The 24,768-nt window shown below is 45.2% G+C and overlaps 1 protein-coding gene across 4 annotated transcripts in view; it reads left to right on the forward strand.

The window, feature by feature from the left end:
• Positions 1–24,768, forward strand: part of ENTREP2 (endosomal transmembrane epsin interactor 2) — a 468,111-nt gene that overhangs the window by 391,086 nt on the left and 52,257 nt on the right. For 3 of the 4 annotated variants that reach the window (XM_054450957.2, XM_054450959.2, XM_054450960.2), the window contains exon 4: positions 750–884. The exons of the other annotated variant lie outside the window; for it this stretch is intronic. In XM_054450957.2, the coding sequence (XP_054306932.2) occupies positions 750–884 (135 nt within the window). The remainder of the gene's footprint in view (positions 1–749; positions 885–24,768) is intronic. 4 annotated transcript variants of the gene reach the window in all.

Below are 24,768 nucleotides of genomic sequence, written 5' to 3' on the forward strand. Positions count from 1 at the left end.
CGCCTGGCTAGGACTTTACTTTTTTAAAGCTGCTTTTGTCCTAGGCACTGGTAACTCTGTTCTCTCCCTCTCACTGAGACTCTCATACTCTCTCTTCGTCTAACACTGCTTTTTAAAATACTTGAAATGCATTTTTTTTCCTTCCATGGTTTTCCATTTTCCAAGCTGTTTTTATTAATTCAGCATTTATTGAACACCTACAACTTATTGCCATTGTCCCTACTGTGGTGGTAAGATGCACCTGTAGCTGGATAAAGTCAGTCTTCAGTAGCAGTGAGACAGGAAAACCAGACAAGGCCTCGAGGGTGGTGCTGGAGTTGGGTCTTGATGGATGAGCAGGTGTTTGATAGGCCATGAAGCGAGGCAGGAAATGTCTGACTCTGGAAGGAGAATGAGCCAAGGCACAGAGCTAGGGTAACACATCGCCGTGCATACATCAGCGTGAGTGATTTTCAGTTTATTTACCTTTGTCTCATTTTGCAATCCACCTGCCATTTTCTCTAATGTATAGCTTAAGTTTCTTCAAATGTACTTTTGCTTTTTTTAGACATTGCTGTTAAGATAGGAATTTGAAGTCCTCCTGATGGCCTGGGTCAATAGAAATTGTTTTTGCTTTACTACTTAAACACACTGAAACAGGCTCCTTTGAACTGAGCCATTTTCCTGTGTTCTGAATTGTGTCACTCACGCGTACCCTCGGAGGCCGAACGCCTGTTAACGGTGAGGTCTGTCTGTGTTCCTCTGTCTAGATTAAGTTTGACAGTGTGGAGGTGTGTGTCTGCTGTGAGCTGCAGCACCAGTCGTCCGGCTGCAGCAACCTCGGGGAGACGCTGAAGCTGAACCCGCTGCAGGAGAACTGCAACGCTGTGAGGCTGACCTTGAAGGTGACCCCGCTGGGCGCTGCTTGTGCATGCATTTCATTCCATGCCTTACAGACAGTTTAGGAAGCCTTATTAACATATAGATTCCTTTCAGCTCTTAACTTCCCGGGGTAGGTTCAATGCAAGAGGGACTATCTTTCCAGAGAACATCTGAAAGGATTATATATTTTGATTTTGAAGGTGTTGCTTTCTGGATCTCGCTTTGCATTTTTGCTATTTCATTGTCCTACCTCTGACATCTGCAAAGTCGGATGCAAATGGTTGAAAGAGGTCTTTACAAATGATGATGGGATCATTCTACGGCTTTTCTGACATTTTTGGCTGTTATACCATCAGGGAACAAATGGGGATTTATTTTGCTTTTTAAAAGATATTTGGAGGAAAAATTATCAGACAATCTCCAGTGGCAGTCTATTCTCATGTGTAGTATCTGATGTTTAAAAAAAAGTGATTTGGAAAAATTGTTTATATTATTTTATTTTTTCTTCTGAGTGTTTTATTCTGAAAAGCAAAATTGGCTACTTAAAAATACATAAGAAGAGTGAACCCCAATTCTTCTGTTTCCCCTGAATAAAATTGTGCCAAAACTTTTTAAAAAGATGTGGCACAGGCCGGGCGCAGTGGCTCACACCTGTAATCCCAGCACTTTGGGAGGCTGAGGCGGGCGGACCACTTGCGGTCAGGAGTTCAAGAACAGTCTGGCCAACATGGTGAAACCCCCTCTCTACTAAAAATACAAAAATTAGCCAGGTGTGGTGATGGGCGCCTGTAGTCCCAGCTACTTGGGAGGCTGAGGCAAGAGAATCATTTGAACCTGGGAGACAGAGGTTGCAGTGAGCCGAGATTGCGCCACTGCACTCCAGCCTGGTGACAGAGCAAGATTTCATCTCAAAAAAAAAAAAAAAAGGATAAATAAATATAAAAAGATGTGGCACAGTCCAAGGAACCCTTAGTTGGTGGTAAAATTGTGTTTGCAGTATGGAGGGGGTTCTAGCATGTGTGTAGGGAATGCAGTATGCAGGGGATGGGAAACTGCAGAGAGCCACCTCAGATCTGGGGAGAGGAGGAAAGCGTTGACCTTGAGTGCCTGTGATTAGTCCTCCATGGGTGGTCTCTGGCTGGTAGACAAGCAAAGATGTACAGAGAGAGAGGATGCGGCTCATCTCCATGGTAGGACTATGCCTGGCTCACAGCATCTGTTATGTTTTACACGGAGGAATGGTCCAAATTGAATGGTCCCAGCAGCTCACCAGAGTGACAGATGCAGTGGGGTTGGAGGAATCAAGAAGTGCAGCACTCCAGGGCCCATCCCATCATGGGACCAGGTATTTCATGCTGCCCACATTACCTACGCCCACATTCTACCTCACTGCATCCTGGGGCCTGCCTGGGTCAGTGCCTGAGGTCTGCCGTGGCCATTCACAGCCCTCCTGGGAGGGGACATGGACAGCCGTTGCTCACTCTGTGATCTCATTCTGACAACTGCTAAGTCACTTCTTCAACCTGGGAATGTTTTCTTGAGTATGGGGATGCATTTGGGCTTCACGTTACCTCCCGTTCCTCAGTTGGCTGGTTGGGGTGTTCAACCGGCTCCTCTAAGGTCCTGGCGTCCCCCTTGAAAGCTTTCACTCATGGGATGCAGGACCCGGTTTTCATGACTCTCCAACCCCTGCAGCAGTGACTGTGGCTTGAAAGGTCATGCTGGTGAAAAAACAACACTGTCTCTAAGAATGCAGTCTCAGGTCTAGGGGGAGCTGGTGACCTTGCAGTCTCACTCTTATTCACTGTTCTGGTACATTGGTGAGAAAAGCCCTTGGTATGAGGTGGCAAAAACGGCATAGAGTAAAGGCCACTGAAGTCAAGAAGTTCCAGGGAAGGGTGGAAGCCTACCTGAATGCATGGCACATCCCCGTGGATATTCAGATTGCCCAGGACACTGGTAAGAGTTGAAAGCAAAAGAAAGACTACACCATTTTAAACTCCTTAATGAATTTGTGTACAAAGCCTACTTAGAGGTAGGAACTATCAAAACTGGTGGCAGGAGGCTCAAAGGAGGCAGGAGTTGTGATTAAGGTGCGAGGCCAATAGTCTGGAAGTGGCAGCAGTGGCTTAGGTGCTAGGAGAAGAGGCAGCCTGCCCCTGTCCCCCACCTGAGGGCCTGTGCAAGGAGCAACAGGCTTGGCAGGGACTGACTTTCATCTGAGATCAAGAGGACCAGGGACTATTGGAAGTGAGTATCTGTTTATTGCTGTTGTCCAACTTTGTTGCTTTTCAGAATTGTCTTAGCTATCATTTTCTTTGTAATTCCATATAAATTTTAGAATCCACTTGTTCATTTTCTACTAGAATCCTGCTGGGATTTTAATTGAGGTTGCATGGAGTCCACACATCACTTTGAAGAGACTGGACATATTCATGATATAGTTCTTCATTTATTTAAGTCATACTTCATTCTTCAGTGTTTCTTTTTCTCATCAGTCTTGTGTAAATTTCAGTATATAGATCTTAACATATTTTGTAATAGTTATGCTTAAAGTATTCCACATTTATTGGTGCTATCCTAATGGTATTTTTTAATGGTCTCTTATTCACTGCTAGCACATAGCAATTTGATTTTTGTTACCAATCTTGTATCCTGTGGTCTTGGCTAAACTCACTTAGTTCTGGTAGCTCTTTTGCAGATTCTTTGGATTTTCTTATGTAGACAATCATGTGCTATGCAAAGAGAGGCAATTTTACATCTTCCATTCTCCAGACAAACAGAGCCAATAGGACAGATATAGATAGGTGAGAGGGAATTTATTGAAAGAATTGCTCACATGACCATGGAGATTAAGAAGTCCTATGACAGTCACATCTGCAAGCTGGAGACCCTGGAAAGCTGGGAGTTTGGCTCAGTCCAAGTCAAAAGGCCTCAGAACCAGGGAAACCAATGGTGGAACTCTCAGTCCAAGAACCTGGGGGGAGTGGTTGCACCAGTGTGAGTCCCAGGGTCCAGAGGCCAGAGAGCCTGAAGTTCTGATGTCCAAGGGCAGGAAAAGGTGTCTCAGCTCCAGAAGAGCAAAAGAAAATAATTCACTTTTCCTCTGCCTTTTTGTTCTATCCAGGTCCCCAGCCGATCAGATGGTGTCCCCCAACATTGAGTGTGGATCTTCCCCACTCAGTCCACAGACTCACACACCAATCTCCTCTGGAAACACCCTCACAGACACACCCAGAAATAATGCTTTGCCAGTTCTTGAGTATCCTTCATCCAGTCAAGTTGACACCTAAAATAAACCAGCACACACTGCAATCCGGATGCCTCTTACTTCTTTTCCCTGTTTCATTGCACTGACTAGACCGCCCCGTACAGTGTTGAACAGATGTGGTGAGAACAGATGTCCTTGTCTTGTTCCTGCTTTTAGGGATTAAGTATAATGTTAGCTCTAAGTTTTTCGTAGATGTTTATTATCAGGTTGTAGAAGTGCCCTCCTATTCCTAGTTTGCTGAGAGTGGTTTTTTGTTTTTTGTTTGTTTTTTTTTTACCACGAATGGCTGTTGAATTTTCAGTCTTTTACTGCATCTGCTTAGATATTCCTATACATTATCTTCTTCACTCCACTCAAATGGTGAATAACACTGACTTTTGAGTGGTAAGCCAGCCTTGCATTCCCAAGATAAACCCCACTTGGTCATTTTTTCCTCAACTGTATCCAGTCCATTGCTGATCCTGTCTATCAAAGGCATTCTTCATCTCTGTGCCTGTTTTTAATTCCTAGTATTTGCGTTTGACTCTTCCTCATTGCTTCCATCTCTCTGCTACATTACCTCAGTGATCTTGCATCTTGTCCACCTTTTCCACTAGAGCTGGTGTCTGACTGCATACGCCCCAGGTAAGTGCTCATGTCTCTCCTTGGAGACTCTGTCTTTTCCTTAGAATTTGCTGCCCTGTGACCTCAGCTGTCTGATGGGTTCAATGTAAGTTGGGAATTTGCAGAACCCAATGTCTTCTTGTTGTTGTTGTAATGGTGGGGCAGTGTTCTTTCCAGCTTTCTCCATCCTCAGCAGAATCTGGAATAATGTTCTACATCATTTTTCCCCCTGGGTGCAGAATTCTTGAGGAAACTTTCTCTTAGGGGTTTATAGATGATATGTTATTCTCTTTTGCATTGAATATCTGTATAGGGAGAAATCTTAAAGTCAGCCAAATGCTTTCTCCCCTTTAGGTACGTGATGGTCATTAATGCTGTTTTAAAATATGTCTAGCTCTCCAACTTCCTTTTACATGGTAAGATTGTACTTCCCTGTCCCCTCATGATTGCTGGGGGCCATGTAAGCAAAACTTATATGTACCACTTTCAAGTCAGAATGTTTAAATGTGGTGTGAGGTCTTCCAGAGCTCTCTTTCCCACTGGCACAGTAATTGGCAGAGTAGAGGTGGTGGCAGTGCCATCAGCCTGGGTCACTACAATGAGCAGAGCCCCCTGCACCCTACCCACATTGGAAATGTAGCATGAATGACTTAACAAACTCTTTTGAGACAGGGTCTCACTCTGTTGCCCAGGTTGAGTGCAGTGGCGTGATCACAGCTCACTGCAGCCTCAAACTCCCGGGCTCAAGAGATCCTCTCACCTTAGCCTCCCAAGTAGCTGGGACTGTAGGCATATGCCACCATGCCCAGCTAATTTTTTATTGTTTGTAGAGACAGTATCTCACTGACCCAGGCTGGTCTCGAACTCCTGGGCTCAAGTGATCCTCCTGCCTTGACTTCCCAAAGTGCTGGGATTATGGGCATGAGCCACTGCCCGTATCCCTGTTCGGTTTTTGTAAAGCTTCTCTTCCTAGCTGTTCTCTGCAGCAGGCATTACCTTTTTCCTCTGCTTGCGATGTGATCTTGAGTCTTGGCAACTCCCTCCTCAGCTCCTTCTGTCTTTATCTTTTTTTTTCCATGAGCCCTTGTGTCTTTGTTTTTATCTCTGAGATTGCAGCAGCCTTCTTCTCTCCTTGGTTATGGTTTGCACCCGTGGATGTCACTAGCTAGTTAATTACAGTGGAGTTTTCAGTGTATTTTATATCTTTTTCAGATCCCTTTTCTGAAGTATATGGATACTTCAAAGCACTAAGGCAGATTCCTAACCCTTAAATTCTATCTCAAGCATTATGCTCTATTTAAATAGTTAGCATAATTAAGATTTTGTACTTCCTTCCCATAATTATAGATACTTCTTCCTCTGAGAGTCATGTGCCACATTATCTAGTTTTCTCATAATTAGTGGTGCAGTCATTTTTAATATAATCCTTACTCTTGAAAAGTCATCCAAGCCAAGCTGTGCCTGATGACTTTGACTGCAGTGAAAGGATCTTCTGCAGGGATCCGGTGTTGCTTTATTAAAACTCTTGGGCAGCAGAACAAATATGGGCCATTGAAAATGGAGCCACTCTGGGAAGAGGCTGCTCTACTCTTTTGCACGGATATCGATGAGAGCCCCTTCCTATCACCTGCAAAATGTTCTTGATGCTTAGCTAAAGAAGGAGCAAAAGAGAACGTTCCTTTGATTAGTTTCGCTTTTGCTTGCTTCTTTTTGGTTGGCAATTAGAACAGATCCATTGATCTTTTCCATAGTCTAATTTGAGGCTCTGTTTATCTGATTAGTAACACTCCATGTCGGAATTTTCCATATTAAATTATGGATTATCTATACTTACTATGTAATGAACTCAATTTATGTGGGGGAAATCCTATATAATTGGCTTGGGAATCAAAGCACTTTGATTTTAGTTGTGTTTGAATTAACTGATACTGACTTAATGAGATTTGTCCAACTACTTGCTTCCTGTCAGGCACCCTCCCTCCTTCCTCCCCTCCCATACCTGGAAGGCTGTACAGGCATAGCCCATCCTCAGGGAAAAAAGCAGAAACGAACTTTCTTCATGGCCATGGAGAAATAAATTTGGAATCCAGAAGAGCACGCAGATGTTGCTTCACTCATCCCTTGGATTGTCTTTTGTTGGTCTGGAAGCCTCGAAACCCCTTGATCTCTGTTCTGCACTGCCTGACTGGCCCTGCTCCTAGATTCTCTGTTTTTTTTTAGCAGAGAACCCCTGGGGGCCAACAAGCCTCTCTCTTGAGGATATTGATGGTTTCTTACCTCCTTATGGGGCTGAGCGAGGAGCAGGGCAGAGGGCACAGAGGGGATCTGGGACTCCACCACACCGTGCAGGGATTCACAGAATTGTAGAGCCAGAGGGAGGGTGCATCCTGGGGTCCATTGACCAGTGGTGTGGGTGTGAAGGCTGCAGCCGAGAGAGGGCAGGTGGCTCCTCCTGGCTCCCTGAGCAGGTCCTGGTGGAGGGCAGGGACCCTCTGAGGGTCTCAGCCCTCCAGGACCCATGTCTCTGCTCCCTGATGACAGGGCCTGCCTCTGGGCATCTCATTATGAATAGTCAGGAAATAGGGTCTAAAAATTAGGATTTCAGTATCTGCTTTCTCAAAGCCTTTGACAGTGATAGACAAGTGCTACTGAAAAAGCAAGGCTACAGACCCCCGTTCGTGATGAAACAGTGTCTCAGCTTTTGTAACAAAAAGTGATGTAATAAATGCTTAAACAATAAAAAGACGTTTAGGTAGATTGATGGCCGTTTTTGCCAAGTCAAATCCAGCACAAGACTGTGACATATTTTTGGACCAGAATTCACAGAATTTTTTTAAGTAACAAAAATCAGAACTGCTAACTGGTGAAATATGCTTCGTAACATGCTGACAGTGCATCTAGCCACCTTTAGTGCTTTGCTGTATTCAACAATGTCCTTATGGTTTTATTATAGTTACCTAATTCAAATCAGAGTTAAAGATCTTATTCTTCTTTCATGTACCTAGTTTAATTTACTTAGCCACAATAAACCAAATTACTCAGAGAAACCTTATCAATGGACAAGGAGATAAAAGTTTCCCAAGAAATCAATCAGTTATTGAGTTTATGGGCTTTCTTATCTTTGTCTCTAAGAAAGTTAAAAAAAAAGCAAGACAATTTCTAGCCTCCAGTGCTCTACTCTCACACACCACTCAGCACGAGACTTCTGACACCAGATGTATTCATTTCCCCCATATACCAAACCATTCTCCAGCAGACACCAGCTGAGTGTGCTCAGTTCAACTCAATTCTGACACTCTTTACCTGGAGACAGAATTGGATCCCACATGTTAAGGGCTCAGCCCCACGAGACCACACTCACTTCTCATGCCAGTCACAAGCCCAGGTTGTGACCTGTACTTCTGGCCAATGGAGTATATACTGGGGCTTCCACAACACCCTACTTGGGTTTGATTGAATTGCTAGAGTGGCTCACAGAACCCATGGAAAGGCTTTACTTCCATGCCCTTGTTGATTATAAAGGATATGAGGCAGGATGCAGGTGCACAGCCAGGTGGAGAGATGCATGTGGCGAGGTTGGGGGGGTCCCGAGCACAAGAGCCCCTGTCCCCGAGGAGCTAGGGTGCACCACCCTCCTGGCATGGGGATGTGTTCGCTGATGCAGAAGCTGTCTGAACCCCTCCATTCAGGGACTTTTATTTAAGCTGCATCATGTAGGCAGGATCAATTTTTAACTCCATTTCCAGCCTCTGTCCCTTCTCTGGAGAATGGGGAGTGGGGCTGAAAGCCCCAAGCTTGTCATCATGGCTTGGTCATTCTGGTGACCCAGCACCCATCTAGAATTCCATCAAGAGTCGCTTCATTAGAACAAAAGACGCTCCTATCACCCAGGAAATTCCAAGGGATTTAGGAGCTGGGGTCAAAGACCAAATACTAAAACAGAAGATTCTCTACTATGCAGCCATTAAAAAAGAATGAGTTCATGTCCTTTGCAGGGACATGGATGAAGCTGGAAACCATCATTCTCAGAAAACTAACACAGGAACAGAAAACCCAACACCGCATGTTCTCACTCATAAGTAGTAGTTGAACAGTGAGAACACATGGACACAGAGGGGAATATCACACACCAGGGCCTGTCAGGGGGTGAGGGCAAAGGGAGGGAGAGCATTAGGACAAATACCTAATGCATGCAGGGCTTAAAACCTAGATGATGTGTTGATGGGTGCAACAAACTACCATGGCACATGTATACACATGCAACAAACCTGCATGTTCTGCACATGTATCCCAGAACTTAAAGTATAATTAAAAAAAGAAAGAAAAACTAACTACAAACAACAACAAAAGGAAGATTATCTAGTGCCCCTGTCACTCAGGAAGTGACAAGGATTTTAGCAGTTCTGTAGCAGGGACTGAGGAGCAGAGACCAGAGATATATAATATATATCTTATTATTAATAATTCACACAGCCCCATGGTGAGTGCTCTCCAGCTTCAGCCAGACTCCACTGTGTGATACCGCCCCTCTCTCTATGCGTGAACCATGTCCACCCGTTCAGCCATCCCTGGACCAGTACCTGAGAGCTCCTTCTCATACTGCCTTTCTGTGGTGTCTCCCTGGCTAGCAGGCATCCCTGGATGAGCCCAAATATCTGCTCTCTCTGTTTGCATCCTGAGCAACAAGACCAGTGGAGCATACCGCACAGCCTGTGGGTGAGCAGCTTATGTGTCTGTGGTCACTAGCCTGACCTGGCCTCCTCACTGCCTGGCATTTCTCCTGTCCTCTTCGGGCTTACAGCGAGGGGCATGGCACAAATTATACTCAGTAACTGTTTTTGAAATCAGTAAGAGTTTTTAATTTATTCATTCAGAGAAAATTTTTGAGCACCTCTTCTGTGTCTGGGTTGGGCACTGGATGTACAGAGATAAGAGACACTGACTCTGCCCTCCACATCTACTGAGGGAAACAGACAAGAAAAGCAGACAGTTGGCCAGGAGCAGTGGTTTCCATCTGTAATCCCAGCACTTTGGGAGGCTGCGGAGGGTGGATCACCTGAGGTCAAGAGTTCGAGACCAGCCTGGCCAAAATGGTGAAACCTTATCTCTACTAAAAATACAAAAATTAGCCAGGCGTGGTGGCACATGCCTGTAATCCCAGCTACTCGGGAGGCTGAGGCAGGAGAATTGCTTGAACTCTGGAGGAAGAGGCTGAAGTGAGCAGAGATCGCACCACTGCACTCTAGCCTGGATGACAGCGCGAGACTCTGTCCCAAAAAGAAAAAAAAAACAAGAAAAGAAAGAAAGAAAAACACAGTGACAGTGTAATATGTTGTGTTTTCACTATGACGGGAAATTAAAATATTAACTTAGAAGTATTTTCAATCCTTCCCTCTGTCCTGAAGGAGAGCCATTATTTTGTTGAGTAGGATGATGGATGCAGTTTTCAGTGTGTATGGGTGATATAGGGGTAGGTTAGCTATAGGAAAAAATGGTAACATCTAAGAAGCTGAGGAAGTGGGAATATATGAAAAAAATCTGGGATTCTATTGCTGAATGATACCAAACACAGCTCTAGGTATGTGGTAATGGGAACACAGATGGTTGGCCATGTATACACATACCTCACCTCTAATCCTAGCTGAAATGACAGAAAACCTATGCAAAAATGGCTGAAGACCTGTACCCTTCCTTAATGGCCAATGTATCACATGCATTTTTCTAGAATGTTCTAGAATTTTCTGCCAGGCATATTGCATATAAGACCAGAACAAAGAAAGAGAAAGAACAACTTTCAACTCAGCTTTATGAGGCCTTCTGGGAGGTTACTGGAAGCCATACTAGGTCTCAAATGTCCCCTCATTTTGAAGAACAAGGACTGATAGGTGTTTGGTGGGTCAGATGTGAAATCAACCTATGGTGCCAGTGGTAATTTATGGGGAGAGTGAGTTCTAGAGGCCTTTATAATTTTTATAAGTAGCACTCCCATTATTTGAAATGGATGGTGGACATTTTTAAGGTCTAATGCAATGTGCTGTGCAAACACAGCTTTAAGATACCCCTCCTTCCCCTGCACACACAGCCTCCTTCCAGATTGCAGTCCTAGAGCCTCTGCTGAGTTGAAATTCTGGAGCCACCACTAAGGGAGGCGCTGCCTTTGGAGTTTTTTGGCAGCTGTGATGTGGCAGGATTTAGGGCAGCTTCTTGGGAGACTCTGGGACCCAGATGGCTATGCCATACAGACTCCCTCCTTCCCCCAATGCAGGGACCCACAGTTCGGGGCACGTTCAGATAAAAGGAACTACAGAGAGACAGTCCCTCCTTCCTTCCAGCTGTGGGGTCTCTGCCATGCCAGCACAGGCTGGGTTTCAGGATCTTAGGAGAGGGTTCTGTTTAGGGTTAGCACACACCGGATGGTCTAGGATGGTCCAGCATAGATATTAGTAGACCCATTTTCACACTCTAAAGTACCCCAGTCACTCTAGTGTCCAAACGGAAAATACGGGAGGAGCTCCACTGTCCCATTTGGGGGCCAAACACCAGACTGGAGAAAGTGTTGCAGATGGATGAGTAAACAAATGGGAGAGGACAGCATGGAGCCTACCTGGAGATCAGAGGTTATTTTTAAAGCATTTGGTAATTTCAGGTCTCTAAATGAGTATCAGAATGAGCGAGAGGAGAAGGCAATATTGAACCATATGAGATGTTCTAGAATAAAGAGACTATGGTGGCTCACACCTGTAATCCCAGCATTTTGGGAGGCCGAGGTGGGCAGATCACCTGAGCTCAGGAGTTTGAGACCAGCCTGGCCAACACGGCAAAACCCTGTCTCTACTAAAAATACAAAAATTAGCCAGGCATGGTGGCGGGCGCCTGTAATCCCAGCTACTCGGGAGGCTGAGGCAGGAGAATCACTGGAACCTGGGAGGCAGAGGTTGCAGTGAGCCGAGATCACACCACTGCACTCCAGCCTGGGGGACAGAGAGAAACTCTGTCTCTAAATAAATAAATAAAAAGAGACCATGGGATGAAGGGAACGTGGAAAAGAATACCTAAAAATGGCGGCAGGGCAAATGAAAGCACAGAATGTGTACTGTGTGAAAACTCATCAGACTCATGCTTCAAATAGGTGCCCTTCGTTGTGTGCCAGTTTTACCTCAGTGAAGCTGTTGGAAGTTTTCATGACAGGTAAGTGAGCAGGGGAAGAAGAAAGGACAAAAGCAAAGGCAGGAAAGATAGGACTGGAATAATGCATGAATTCAGAGATGCATAGAGGGCATTGGGTGTGATTCCGAAACCGACAGGCGTTGGTTCCAGGAACCTGAGCAGGGAATCCTACAATCACAGGGGAGTGGAGCACAATTGTTCTGAGCAATTTGATATTCTGAGGTCGGGAGTTCAAGACCAGCCTGGCCAACATGCTGGGACAATATCTGGAAGGTATTATATTATTCTCATATTTTCTGTATGTTGAACTAGCTAATAACTTTTTTTTTTTTTATTTGAGACAGAGTCTTGTTCTGTTGCCCAGGCTGGAGTGCAGTGGCATCATCTTGGCCTACTGCATGCAGCCTCGACCTCTCAGGCTGAAGTGATTCTCCTGCCTCAGCCTCCTGAGTAGCTGGAACTACGGCCACACACCACCACACCCATGGTCTCATACCGTTCAATACTGCCTTCTCCTCTCTCTCATTCTGATACTCATTTACAGCCCTGAAATAACCAAATGCTTTAAAAATAACCTCTGATCTCCAGGTAGGCTCCATGTCCCATGGTCCCCAAAGTGAGAGGGGCCACAGGACAGGGCACTGGACAAAGGAGCAGAGCGTCTATGGGAGAAATAAAACCTACTAGTATTATTTTGCGCTGGTCCCGGGCTGGTTTCTCTGCATGGGCATCCTTTGGGAACTGGTTTATGCAGCCCTTTTAAATCCCATGAGCTGTTTTCTCCACCACCACTCCAGCCGCAGTGAAATCCATGAGGCGGACTTCATGATTTCCATGAGGAGATGGGAAAACAGAGGCCCCAGGCCGTGCAGGGGCTGAGCCGCAGACTCGTAACTGGTGGTAGATCCAGATTTCCATCTTTAATGCCAGATCCATTGCTTCCTCCACTTCCAACTTGATCCGCTTAGTAGGAGACAGAGATTAGGTGGTGCCTGAAGAATCGCAGCAGAGCAGGGGACAGCCAATGGGTCATTTCCGTGCAAATGACCAGCGGTGCCCTCAGCAGGTCCTTGTTCTGTGCATCTGCTGGCACATCTGAAAGTTGAGCACTGCACCCTTAAAAAAGTTGTCAGTGGCTGGGTGCGGTGGCCCACACCTGTAATCCCAGCACTTTGGGAGGCCGAGGCCGGCGGATTGCTTGAGCTCAGGAGTTTCAGACAAGCCTGGCCAATATGGCAAAACCCCATGTCTACTAAAAATGCAAAAATTAGCTGGATGTGGTGGTGTGTGGCTGTAATTCCAGCTACTCAGGAGGCTGAGGCAGGAAGATCACTTGAGCCTGAGAGGTCGAGGCTGCAATAAGCCAAGATGATGCCACTGCACTGCAGCCTGGGCAACAGAACAAGACTCTGTCTCAAAAAAAAAGTTACTAGCTAGTTCAACATGCAGAAAAGTATGAGAATAATATAATACCTTCCAGATTTATTCAATCTTACTATGTTTACAATATTTGCTTCTACTCTTTTTCTTTAAATAAGAAATATATTGTCATGCATCGTTGCAGACCCAACTGAGTCCCCTCCACTGCCACGGCTCTCTCTCCCTCCCTCTGTCTGAAATTAGAGATTGTCTGGAAGCAGCCACTATCCTGAGGCCTCAGGGAGTTTTGCATTCCCCTCCAGAGTTGTCTGCTTCACGGAAACTTTACATCAAAGTTGATGCATTTGGTACCATAAGCCAGTTTCTATTCTCACCCCCATCAGGTTTGTGATACTGATCCATATAGATAAGGGTTGCCTTAGTCATCTTCATGTGGCTTCTGCGTGGTCTTGCATTGAGTGAGTATTCCACAGGTTGCTTCTCCATCTCCTGTTCGTGGACACTGGGTTGTTCCCGGTTTCTCATTATTCTAACAGTGCTAGAATGCAGAGTGCACTCGGCAGTGTGTGTGCACCTGCTGCATTTTCTCCGGCCTGCAGACTTGCCGGCTCACAGGGGAAGTGCATCTGCAGGACTTTAGTCACCGCACTCCACAGCGATGGCAGGGATCCCCACTCTCCTGGCCAGTGGAAAAGGCAGCCTTGCTTCTCGATGTCCTCAGGCTTTCTGTGTGACTGATGGCTATTTGTTTTGATCTGCTAACTGCCTGGTTTTTTCTCTTTTCCTGCTGAGTTATTTGCTCTTTACTCTAAATGATTTCCCTTTGTCGTAAAAGTCTTCTCACGATCAGTGAGTCATCACTCAAAGCTGTTTTGGGCATCATTTGTCGTAGAGAAGTTTTCAGTTTTCATGCAGGCAAATTCATTTCCTGGATGATGTGTCCTTTTAGTGTTGCATTTTAAGAACTATTTTTCCATCCCCAAGTGATAAAAATTTTCTGTATTTTCATGGAAGTTTTAAAACTTGGCCTCTCACACTGAGCTCAGTAATCCCCCTGGGGTTTAATTTTGTGTGTTGTGAGAACGGATCTAATTGTATTTATTTTTGTGTATGGATAGTCATCAATTATTACAGCACCAATCTGTTTCTATATTTGAAGATGTCTATTTCTGAGGGCTCTTTTTTTTTTATTTGTCTATGGCTTGTCTCTCTTATTACCACATTACGGGAAATACTGGTTCTGTATATGTCTTGTTGCTAATAGGGTAAATCCCCACTCTTCCCCTCTTTAGAACTGTCTTGGCCATTCTCAGTCCTCCAAGAGAGATGGAGAGAGAGCTCTCTTCTCTCTTCCTTCTCTCTCTCTCTCTTTCTTTCTCATATATAAACACACACCATCATTGTAACTGTATTGTATTTTTAGGTTAATTTGGGGAGAATTATCATTTTTGGTACATCTTTTCATTTAGCCTTCTGTTTTTCAATAAAAATGTTACCATTTTTAATATACAGTCTTGATCATCTTATGTTAAATATATTCCTAGCTGTCATACCATTTTGTCGTTATTGGAAAAGTAGGGAGTTTAAAATTTTTTTAGTTTGGCCGGGCGCAGTGGCTCACGCCTGTAATCCCAGGACTTTGGGAGGCCGAGGCAGGCGGATCACGAGGTCAGGAGATTGAGACCATCCTGGCTAACACGGTGAAACCCCTGTCTCTACTAAAAATACAAAAAATTAGCTGGGTGCGGTGGCGGGCGCCTGTAGTCCCAGCTACTTGGGAGGCTGAGGCAGGAGAATGGCGTGAACCCAGGAGGCGGAGCTTGCAGTGAGCTGAGATAGCGCCACTGCAGTCCAGCCTGGGTGAAAGAGTGAGACTGTCTCAAAAAAAAAAAAATTTTTTTTTACTTTAAAATTTTTATGCTCTAACAGTTTGCCTGTAGATTGTTTAGGACTTTTTATTTAGAGGGTTCCGTCGTCTGGGAATAAAGACAGTTTTGTTTCTTCTTTCCCAGTCTTCACATTGATTCTTAATTTTTGCCATCTTCATGCACTGGTTAGGACTTTCAACACAATGGAATGGAAGTTGAGCCAGTAGCCATCCTTGTCTTGTTCCCGATTTTAAAGGAAAGAGTTTAATAATTAAGAATAATGTTTGCTGAAAATTTCTAATACTAAATAGTATTTGCCAGATGAAGGGAATCCCATTTTGTTCCCAATCTGCTAAGAGTTTGCCATGAGTTTTAAATTTTAGCAACTGCTGCATCTATTGAGATAAGTATATATGCATGTGTGTATATGTATGTATATATGTGTGTGTATATATGTATATACACATTCATACACATATAACTGTATTCTGTTAATATAGTGAATATACATGAAACTACATGAATATATTCATGTAGAATGGATTTCTAATGTGGAACCATTCTTGCATTTCTGGGATAAAACTTAGGCACAATATTTTCATATAATTATGAAAATCTACTTTGCTTTTGTTTTATTAAAGATTTTTCATCATTATTCATAAATTATATGAATCAAGCTTTCCCTTGTTCATACTGCAATTGCCTAATTTTATTTTATTTTTTAGTCTACACTAGCCTAGAAAGATGAGCTGGGAGGTGTTTCCCTCCTCTTCCCTCTGAAAACAAAGTTTGCAGAAGATTAAACTTATCTATTTCTTGAATTGAATGTTTGGTAAAAGTTATAAAATCACCAGGGCTTGGTAATTTCTTCTGCGGTCAGTAGATAGTTAAGTACTGATTCAGTGGATTATAGGTTACTTGGATTTCCTCCTTCTTCTTGAGACTATGTTAGAATGTTTTGCTTCTCTGGAATAAATTGTCCGTTTTATTTAGGTTTTCAAATTCATGTGTATGCTATGCCTAGTTATGTCTCTTTTAATTTTTAATATTTTAATTTATTCCTTGTCTTTCTTTGTTAATCAGCTTCTGCCAGAGACTTGCCTATTTCTGTTAGTTTTTTTTCAAAGAACCAGCTTTATATTTATTGATCTTGTCATTGCTTTGTTTCTTATTTCATTTGTTTCTGCTCTCTTCTCCATTTTTTCCTTCCTTCCAAATTCCTTTTTCTTTTTCTCACTTCTCTCGATGTGTGCTCTGTTACTAAATTCAGTCTTTCTTCCTCATATAAGCAGGCAAACTGCATACGCTAAGTTTTGATGTCTAGTAATTTTTTTATTCAGTTCTGAGACTTCTTTAATTTTCCTTATGATTTACTTTTCAATCCCTGGGTTATTTAGCAGTATTTTTTAAATTTTGCAGATATATGGAGGGTTTTTCTGTTACTTTTTAATTTTTATTTTATTTTATTTTGTTTATTTATTTATTTTTGAGACGGAGTCTTGCTCTGTCACCCAGGCTGGAGTGCAGTGGTATGATCTCGGCTCACTGCAACCTCTGTCTCCTGGGTTCAAGCGATTCTCCTACCTCAGCCTCCCGAGTAGCTGGGATCACAGCCGTGTGCCACTACACCCGGCTAATTTTTGTATTTTAGTAGAGACAGGGTTTCACCATGTTGGTCAGGCTGGTCTTGAACTCCTGACCTCAGGTGATCCACCTGCCTCGACTCCCAAAGTGCTGGGATTACAGGCGTGAGCAAGTGCACCTGGCCTACTTTTTATTATTTATAGCAAATTTAATTGTACTGTACTCAGGTAACCTGATTACAGTGTGTCTGATAACAAGTCTTTGGTGTTAGTTGAGATTTTGCTTTGTGCACGACTTTGTGGTGAGTTTTTGTAGTAAGTCATACATATCTTTTTGAGGACAGGTAAATGTATATATGGTACATGTCCATTAGATCTGGCACGTTCAGCTCTTCTGTGTCCTCACTAACTAGTTGTCTGCTGGACACGTTGAGACAAATGTGTTCCTCCACTCCTATGGTGGGTTTGTCCATGTGTCCTCCTGTTCTTGGTTTCCATCTTTCTCTCTGGTCATTCTCATCATGATTGTCTCTGTAGACTCTTCTTCCTGCTCCTGATTCTGGGTCCTTATCCAAACTCTCTTCTTTCTGTATTGAGCACACCATCCTTGGGCAAATTCGTCTGCTTCCATAGCATCAGTCCCATCTCTGCACTGGCCGCTCCCAAGTTTAAGACTCCAGCCCTGGCCGGGCGCGGTGGCTCACACCTGTAATCCCATCACTTTGGGAGGCCGAGGTGGGCAGATCACGAGGTCAGGAGATCGAGACCATCCTGGCTAACACGGTGAAACCCCGTCTCTACTAAAAATACAAAAAAAAATTAGCCAGGCGTGATAGCGGGCGCCTGTAGTCCCAGCTACTCGGGAGGCTGAGGCAGGAGAATGGCGTGAACCCAGGAGGCAGAACTTGCAGTGAGCCGAGATCGCGCCACTGCACTCCAGCCTGGGCGACAGAACGAGACTCTGTCTCAAAAAAAAAAAGACTGCGGCCCTGATCCATGCAGTTACTGTGGAACACCACGCAGACTCCGATGACTCAAACTAAGCTCATCCTCAGTATCCCTTTAGCTCCTGGCAATTCCATGCCCCTTCAGCCATCCCACTCTCAGAGAATGGCTTCCCATTGCTCAGACCATGGAATGGCTCTTTCCTCTCCTTTGCTCCCAAGTGCCATTATTCACTAAGTCTTCCTAAATATCTATCATATTCATCCTCTTCTCTTGCAGAAAAAAAGGGATTTGCATTGTGCATTTGCACATGGCTCCTATGGTCACCACATTTAGTGTTCTTGCACTGTCCAGGAGGAAAATGAAATGGAGTGGAGAGCAGTTCCAACCCAGCAAGAATATTCATACTATTTACTTAGAGACTGGTTAGACCAAAGTAAAGCCATTACCATCCTAGCCTGAAGAGTATTTATTACAAGGTTGGTAGGTAAATTCAATGTCCTAATGGCAAATTTAGCCTCTTATTTCGAGAGAAGAATGGTTCCCATAAACATATAACAAATATAACATCCTGCAGAAAAGCTGCCTGTAGGCCACATAAATAGTTCAGTTCTGCAAAGATGATAGCAAAACCTTTCTAGTTTATAGCTCAGTATCACCAGACTGCTTCTTGCCCTTCCCAAGACACAAGATAGGAAGTCTCAAATACAAGATGATCTGATACTGATTAAGTATAGATTTAATTTCAACTAGATCTTTCCCTTTTAAAAAATGTTCTTAGTTCTCTGTGTCCCTTTGGTCATTTGCGTTGTCAAGCAAAACTAATCTTGTCTTAGATAAGGAGAAGATTTATTCAAAAAGACTCTTGCAACTAACGGGAGAATCCTTGGAACTCAAGAACTGTAAACATCTCAAACCCAATCAGAAAAGGGCTTTTCTTTTATAGGGCAGGGAGGTCAGCAAATCTTAGCAGAAACTTAAGGGGAAGTTGGGTGAGCAAAGGAAGATGACCAGGATATGTGTCTCACTGTGGGATGAGCTGATTACTGGCACATTCTCCTTTCTAGTGCTCGCCCAGGCCCCAGGGACAAGCAGAATTCACGGGACTGTAGAGAGGAGAACAGCCTGACTAGCAATTAGTCCAGACAAAAAACAAAAAACAGAGAGAAGGTAAGAAAGGTGCATTGTGAAAACAGAGAGATGCATTGTAAATGCTTGGGCAGGATATAAATATTCTTTAGTTCTGTCTTCTCTAATTCATTGAGATGGTAACCGGTTCTTTTTTCTTTTCTTTTTCTTTCTTTTCTTCTTTTTTTTTTTTTTTTTAGACAGGGTCTTGCTCTGTTGCCCAGGCTGGAGTGCAGTGGTACAATCACAGCTCACAGCAGCCTTGACCTCCTAGGCTCCAGCCATCCTCCTGCCTCAGCCTCTGGAGTAGCTGGGACCATAGACACGTACCACCATATGCAGCTAATTTTATTTTTATATTTGTAGAAACAGGCATCACTATGTTGCCCAGGCTGGTCCCCAACTCCTGGACTTAAGTGATCCTCCCGCCTCAACCTCCCTAAGTGTTGGGATTACAGGCACATTACACTCTTAAAGAAACTGTGTTAACAAAGTTCATTTCTCCTTGAGTATTTTTAGGCACTTTAATTTTGTCACCACCCAGGTGTCCCTGCAGCACATCCACCCTTCTCCCTGTATCCCTCCTGCCCTGCCTCCCCTCACCCACCCTCTTCGACTAAGCTCCCTTCACAGTGCTTTCTGCCCCCTCCCATCCCTACTCTCTACCTCTGCACTCAGCCTTCCCTCTCCCAGTAACACTGTCCCCACCAACCTCCACCACCCTTGACTTGCCTCACTGCCTGGTGCCGCCTGGATGTCCCTTCCTCTGGCCCGAGAGTGCTCCCTATGCACCTTTTGCAGGCAGCTCTGCTGTGGCTTGGTGCATCAGCCTCACGAGTCCAGATGCTGGCCAGGGCATCCCTGTGTCCCTCTAGACTGAGTTTCGTGGGTGCAGACCCTGCGTCTATCTTCCTCTTTTCATCTCTGTGCTTGCTGCGTTGTGGGCTCGATCTGTGTGCACTGGAGGAAGGAAAGGAAGCAAGGAGGGCAGGAGGAAGATACATATTGAGCAAAGAATATATTCCTGAAAACTGATAGTCACACCTGTGAGAGCCCAAAATAAAGCAAGAAAACAACTACCAATATATTTTCTGACATTTGATTCATAGATGCATTTATGTTCTATTCCAGAAAGCATGTGCAGCCTTGCTGTTCAGTGTATTTTAAAATAGAAGCCCTGTCCTTCCCATGGATGAGGATCCTGCCATACAGTTGCTTTTTTGCCAGCCGTCACATGTGTACTCACATGACAGAGTCCCATACACGAGAGCGGGACCCCTTGGATCACTCCCTGCCGTCCTCCCCCAGCTGCTCCCAGAGGGAATCCATTGGCTCAGCTTCTACTTCTCTTCTCAACCTTGTCGATGTTATCACCACCACCCCTAGCTGCTCAGCTCCCAGGTGGAGAGCTGGGCGTCCCTCCAATTCCTCCTTCTCCCACCCTTGGCTCTACCTCCTGAAAGTCCTGGGCCCTGCAGTATCAGAGCTGCAGGCAACGTGGAGACACTGAATTGGGGTGTTTGGGGTAGCAGGGAAGAGAGGGCAGTGGCCAAATGCATTACAGAAATAGATCATCCAGCAGCAGCAGGGGACAGGACTGAGAGCCAGGCCCAGAGAGGGCACAGACACCAACCTGGGCAGAGACAATGGGACCAAAACTGCAGAGGCACATCAGAGTAGGAGGAGAGGGCATTGACTTGGTAAATATTTGGAAGATGAAATTAGCAAAGCCTGGCGACCTGGAGGGAAGGAGGGAAAGAGATCTAACCCCTCCTGGGGCCCGGCCTCAGCCTTCAGGTGCACGGTGCTGCCCCATCCAACAGGGTCTGCGGGCCATGGGCTTGGCAAGGACCTCAGCATGAAGTGGGGCCCGTGGCTCCTGCCCTGCCTGTGCCACACTTCCTGGGGGCTTCTCTGGCAAAGGGTCCTGTGCCTTCCTCCATTTTATCCTTTGTCTGGTGAGATGGGGAGGGACGCTTCTCTGCTCTTCCACCCTCTTCTCTCCTCTGGCCTCTTCCCACTTCCAAGTACTGAGCTCCCCTCTCTTAAAATTATTGTCACCATCCAGGAGAGCCTGCCCCTTGTGGCCCCCAAACTGACTGTTCTGGAGGTCCACCCAGCTGCACACACCGAGAACTACCAGCTGCATTAATCAGGAAAGGTGTGGGCTCCTTCTCCCACAGTCCAGCCAAATGAATGTGCCCCCCCACCACTCATCGCCTATGTGCCACGGCTCTCAGGACATTTAAGGAGAATTGTCTAGCCTATGAAGCCTGAGGAAAAGAGGCCTGTATCTTTAAGGAAGAGTTAGAATATCAGTTAAATGCAGATTAGAGACATTACTTCTGGATATGAACATTAACCAAGTACTCAAGAGGCGAAAGGCTAATAAGATCGTTGAAATTACTTCTGCATGTCAGCCAGTATCTCCCACCAGTGTCTCTTCATTCTTTTTAGCTTTGTCCTTAATCTGCCTGGGCTTTAATCAAACTACTTTCACTCACACTTTACCTTGATGGGAGTAAAAGAAGTATGAGAGAGGACAATCAAGACCCAGAAAGTACAGCAGTGAAAGATGGACAGGCTGGGTACAGTGGCTCACACCTGTTATCCCAGCACTTTGGGAGGCCGAGGCGGGTGGATCACGAGGTCAGGAGTTCGAGACCAGCCTGACCGACATGGTGAAACCCCGTCTCTACTAAAAATATAAAAGAAATTAGCCAGGCCTGGTGGCGGGCGCCTGTAATCTCAGCTACTCAGCAGGCTAAGGCAGGAGAATCACTTGAACCTGGGAGGTGGAGGTTGCGGTGAGCCGAGATCGCGCCACTGCACTCTAGCCTGGGTGACAGAGTGAGACTCTGTCTCAAAAAGGAAGAAAAAAAGAGATGGACAAACATCAGCGTTCCTGTCCCATCAGTTGAACACAAGGAGCACCCTGGAGAATCAGTTTAGACTGCAGAACGCATTCTTGGATGTTCTTGGATGGGCGTCTCATAATCTTTAGGGTTCTTTTCCTGAAGCATTCATGCATGAGGTCTGAAAGTCCTCTGCTGAATTTGTCTGCAGGAACCTGTGTTTTCAATCTGATCAGACACTCAGATGATTAATCGTGTATGATAGTCATAGCTAATGTTGATTGAGCCTTGCTGTGTGCTAAGCATTACCGGAAGCACATTTGTGAAACTGATCTTACCCTTACAAGAACCTGGTGAGGTATAGGTATCATTTATTCTCATTTTACAGATGAGGATACTGAGGCACAGTGAAATTTAGTAACTCCCCCAGGTCATGCAGATTGTAAAGGTGGAGCCAGAATCCCAGGCTGGCAGTCTGGCTTTGGAGCCCTGGCTCTCACTGCCATATGCAGTGATACATACACCAGGCTGCTACCCAGGACACTGGCTTAGCTTCAGGACTGTGGACCTGAATGCTCAGAACAAGCTGAGGCCCAGCGAGAAACTGATTACTGTCTGAACTACCAAAAATCAAAACATGTTTACTCTCATATATTCAGTGTCTTTGTAAAAGGTTCTTTGAAAATTGATAAACCACAAATTCATGCATTACATATGTGCTTATCCTCTGAGCAGAATATTTTGTGATACATAAGTTTTCTATACCAAGCAGGCCAAGTCAAAAGTTTTAGTGTGTTATGAATTCTACCTATGAAATAGATACCTTAGGCAGGGAAAAGTTCTTGTTTTACAAAGCAGTGGCAGTGGCAAAGCTTTATAGTTCCCAGTATGAGGTGTTTCTAGTTTTCTTTTTTTTTTGTTTAGTCGGAGTCTCACTCTGTCACCCAGGCTAGAGTGCAGTGGTGTGATCTCAGCTCACTGCAAGCCCCGCCTCCCGGGTTCACGCCATTCTCCTGCCTCAGCCTCCCAAGTAGCTGGGAATACAGGCGCCTGCCACCACGCCCGGCTAATTTTTTTGTATTTTTAGTAGAGACGGGGTTTCACCGTATTAGCCAGGATGGTCTCAATCTCCTGATCTCATGATCTGCCCGCCTCAGCCTCCCAAAGTGCTGGGATTACAGGTGTGAGCCACCGCGCCCGGCCATGTTTCTAGTTTTCACAGACACCTGGGACAAGGCAGTTTGTCTCTTCCTTGTCAGCTGAATAAAATGTCATTGAGGTCTCCCTGCATTTCCACTCCATTGTCATGCAAGGAATGAGTTGTCGTTCTGATACTTGGAGAAAAAAATGATGTGGCATCTGCCATGAAAGAAACCTTGATGTACAAGGGATGCAGTGACCCAGGGGATCTCCCATCAAGGGAAGAGACATGTCCCCAAAATCAAGAGTAATACCTGGAAACAAGTCACATCTGTAGATGGCTTTTACTTAGGAATCTGCAATCATGACAAGTACTCTTTGGAGTTTTTTCCGCCTAGGGTTAAGATTGTGTTATAGTTCCTTTAAAACAATGCTTAAAATAGAGCCTGCTATTTCCCCGACTCTTCAATATTCCCCAGTCATCTAAATAAAAGAGTGGGATTTTTTGGCTTTTTTTTTTTTTTGGCTATCAAGATATTAGTTTTCACTTACAGATAGTTACAATCAATTGCTTATATAATTGCTAATAAAAAGATTATAAGACATATTATAAAGCAATTAAAATTTAGTTACCCTTCAAAAGTGACTTAGATATAGGTAATTATTACATCTGTTAAATGCCCGAAAATGCTTCATAATGTTTATAGATGAATAACTTACTTATTTTAGTCATTTTGGTCCTCCGGAGTGACTGAAATCAAACCAAATATGATAACCAATCAGAAGATGAATGGTGCCCCAACCCTCCGAGGTGCTGGTGACTATCTCCCCCCAATTCAGAACCTGCCAGTAATGAGATCACTCGCTATCACAGGTGGCTCTGCACACCCTGGGGGAATCCTCCCAGGAGGGCTTCCCTTTACCAAGCACCCCAGGGGTTCACCTACTTCGGTTTAAAGTCTAAGCCAGTCATCCCCTCACAGATGAGATCAAGGCTCAGAGCGATGAGGAAACCCTCAAAGCCACATCCCCAGAAATAAGGGAGCTGAGGCTTCCATCCAGGGGATCTTTTGTGGGGTGTGAGCCAGAAGTGACCAAAAGAAGATCCGAGAGCTTTCTCAGAGGGAAGGCTTCAGTGCCGTCTTCTGTCATAGTCACATAGAAGCAGAGGGGCTAGGCAGTGGCCCCATGGTGAGTTGGCTCCCCTGTCACCCAGGTTGGCTTAGAAAGCACGCCCAGCTTACGGCACCCTCCTGTGCACCCTGCCCCGCCCATTCCTGCAGTGGACTGTCCTGGGAGTGGACATGTGCCCAGGCTGGTTCAGTGAGCCCCTTCCCTGGGCGGGGGACTGGGAAGCAGAGAGAGCTAGACCAGTGTGGAACTATGGTAGCACGATGTGTACTTGGGGGCTGGTCTGCAGAGAAAATGGGAGACAGCCTCTGTGGAAATGAGGCAGAAATAGGCTGCAGAGGGTGCCAGCCAGGGATGGGGGAAGGCGCAGAGATTTTATCACTGTGGTGGGCCTCCCTCCACAGACTGTAACCTGGGAGGGACAGGAGTCAACTTATGCTGAAACAGGTGCCCTGACAGGCAAGAGTAGACCTGAGGTGCTGGGAGGCCACCTCAGATTCCAGGTGAGAGGGGGAGGTTCAGCCAGGGCAGATGGAGCTAGAGCCCAGTGAGGATTGCAGGTGAGGTTGGTAGCCGGGTCAACACACCAGGGAGAATTTGGATGTGGGGTGTGTGGGATGATCAAGGATGAGGCAGAGATGTTGGCTCCACCAACCACATCCATGGCATTTCCCTTCAACAAGAATCAAGGGCATTATGAAGGGCAAGGGACCCTGTGTTCCTATTGTCCTCTCTGTCCTCCCTCCTTCTCCCTTCTCCCCGAGGCCTCTCATCACCCCGGGCTCTACTTATTGCACTCCAGCAATGGGCACCTGCTTAAATTTTTCCCTGTCCAT

The sequence above is a fragment of the Pongo pygmaeus genome, chromosome 16 (genome assembly GCF_028885625.2).
Source record: "Pongo pygmaeus isolate AG05252 chromosome 16, NHGRI_mPonPyg2-v2.0_pri, whole genome shotgun sequence".
Lineage (NCBI taxonomy): Eukaryota > Metazoa > Chordata > Mammalia > Primates > Hominidae > Pongo > Pongo pygmaeus.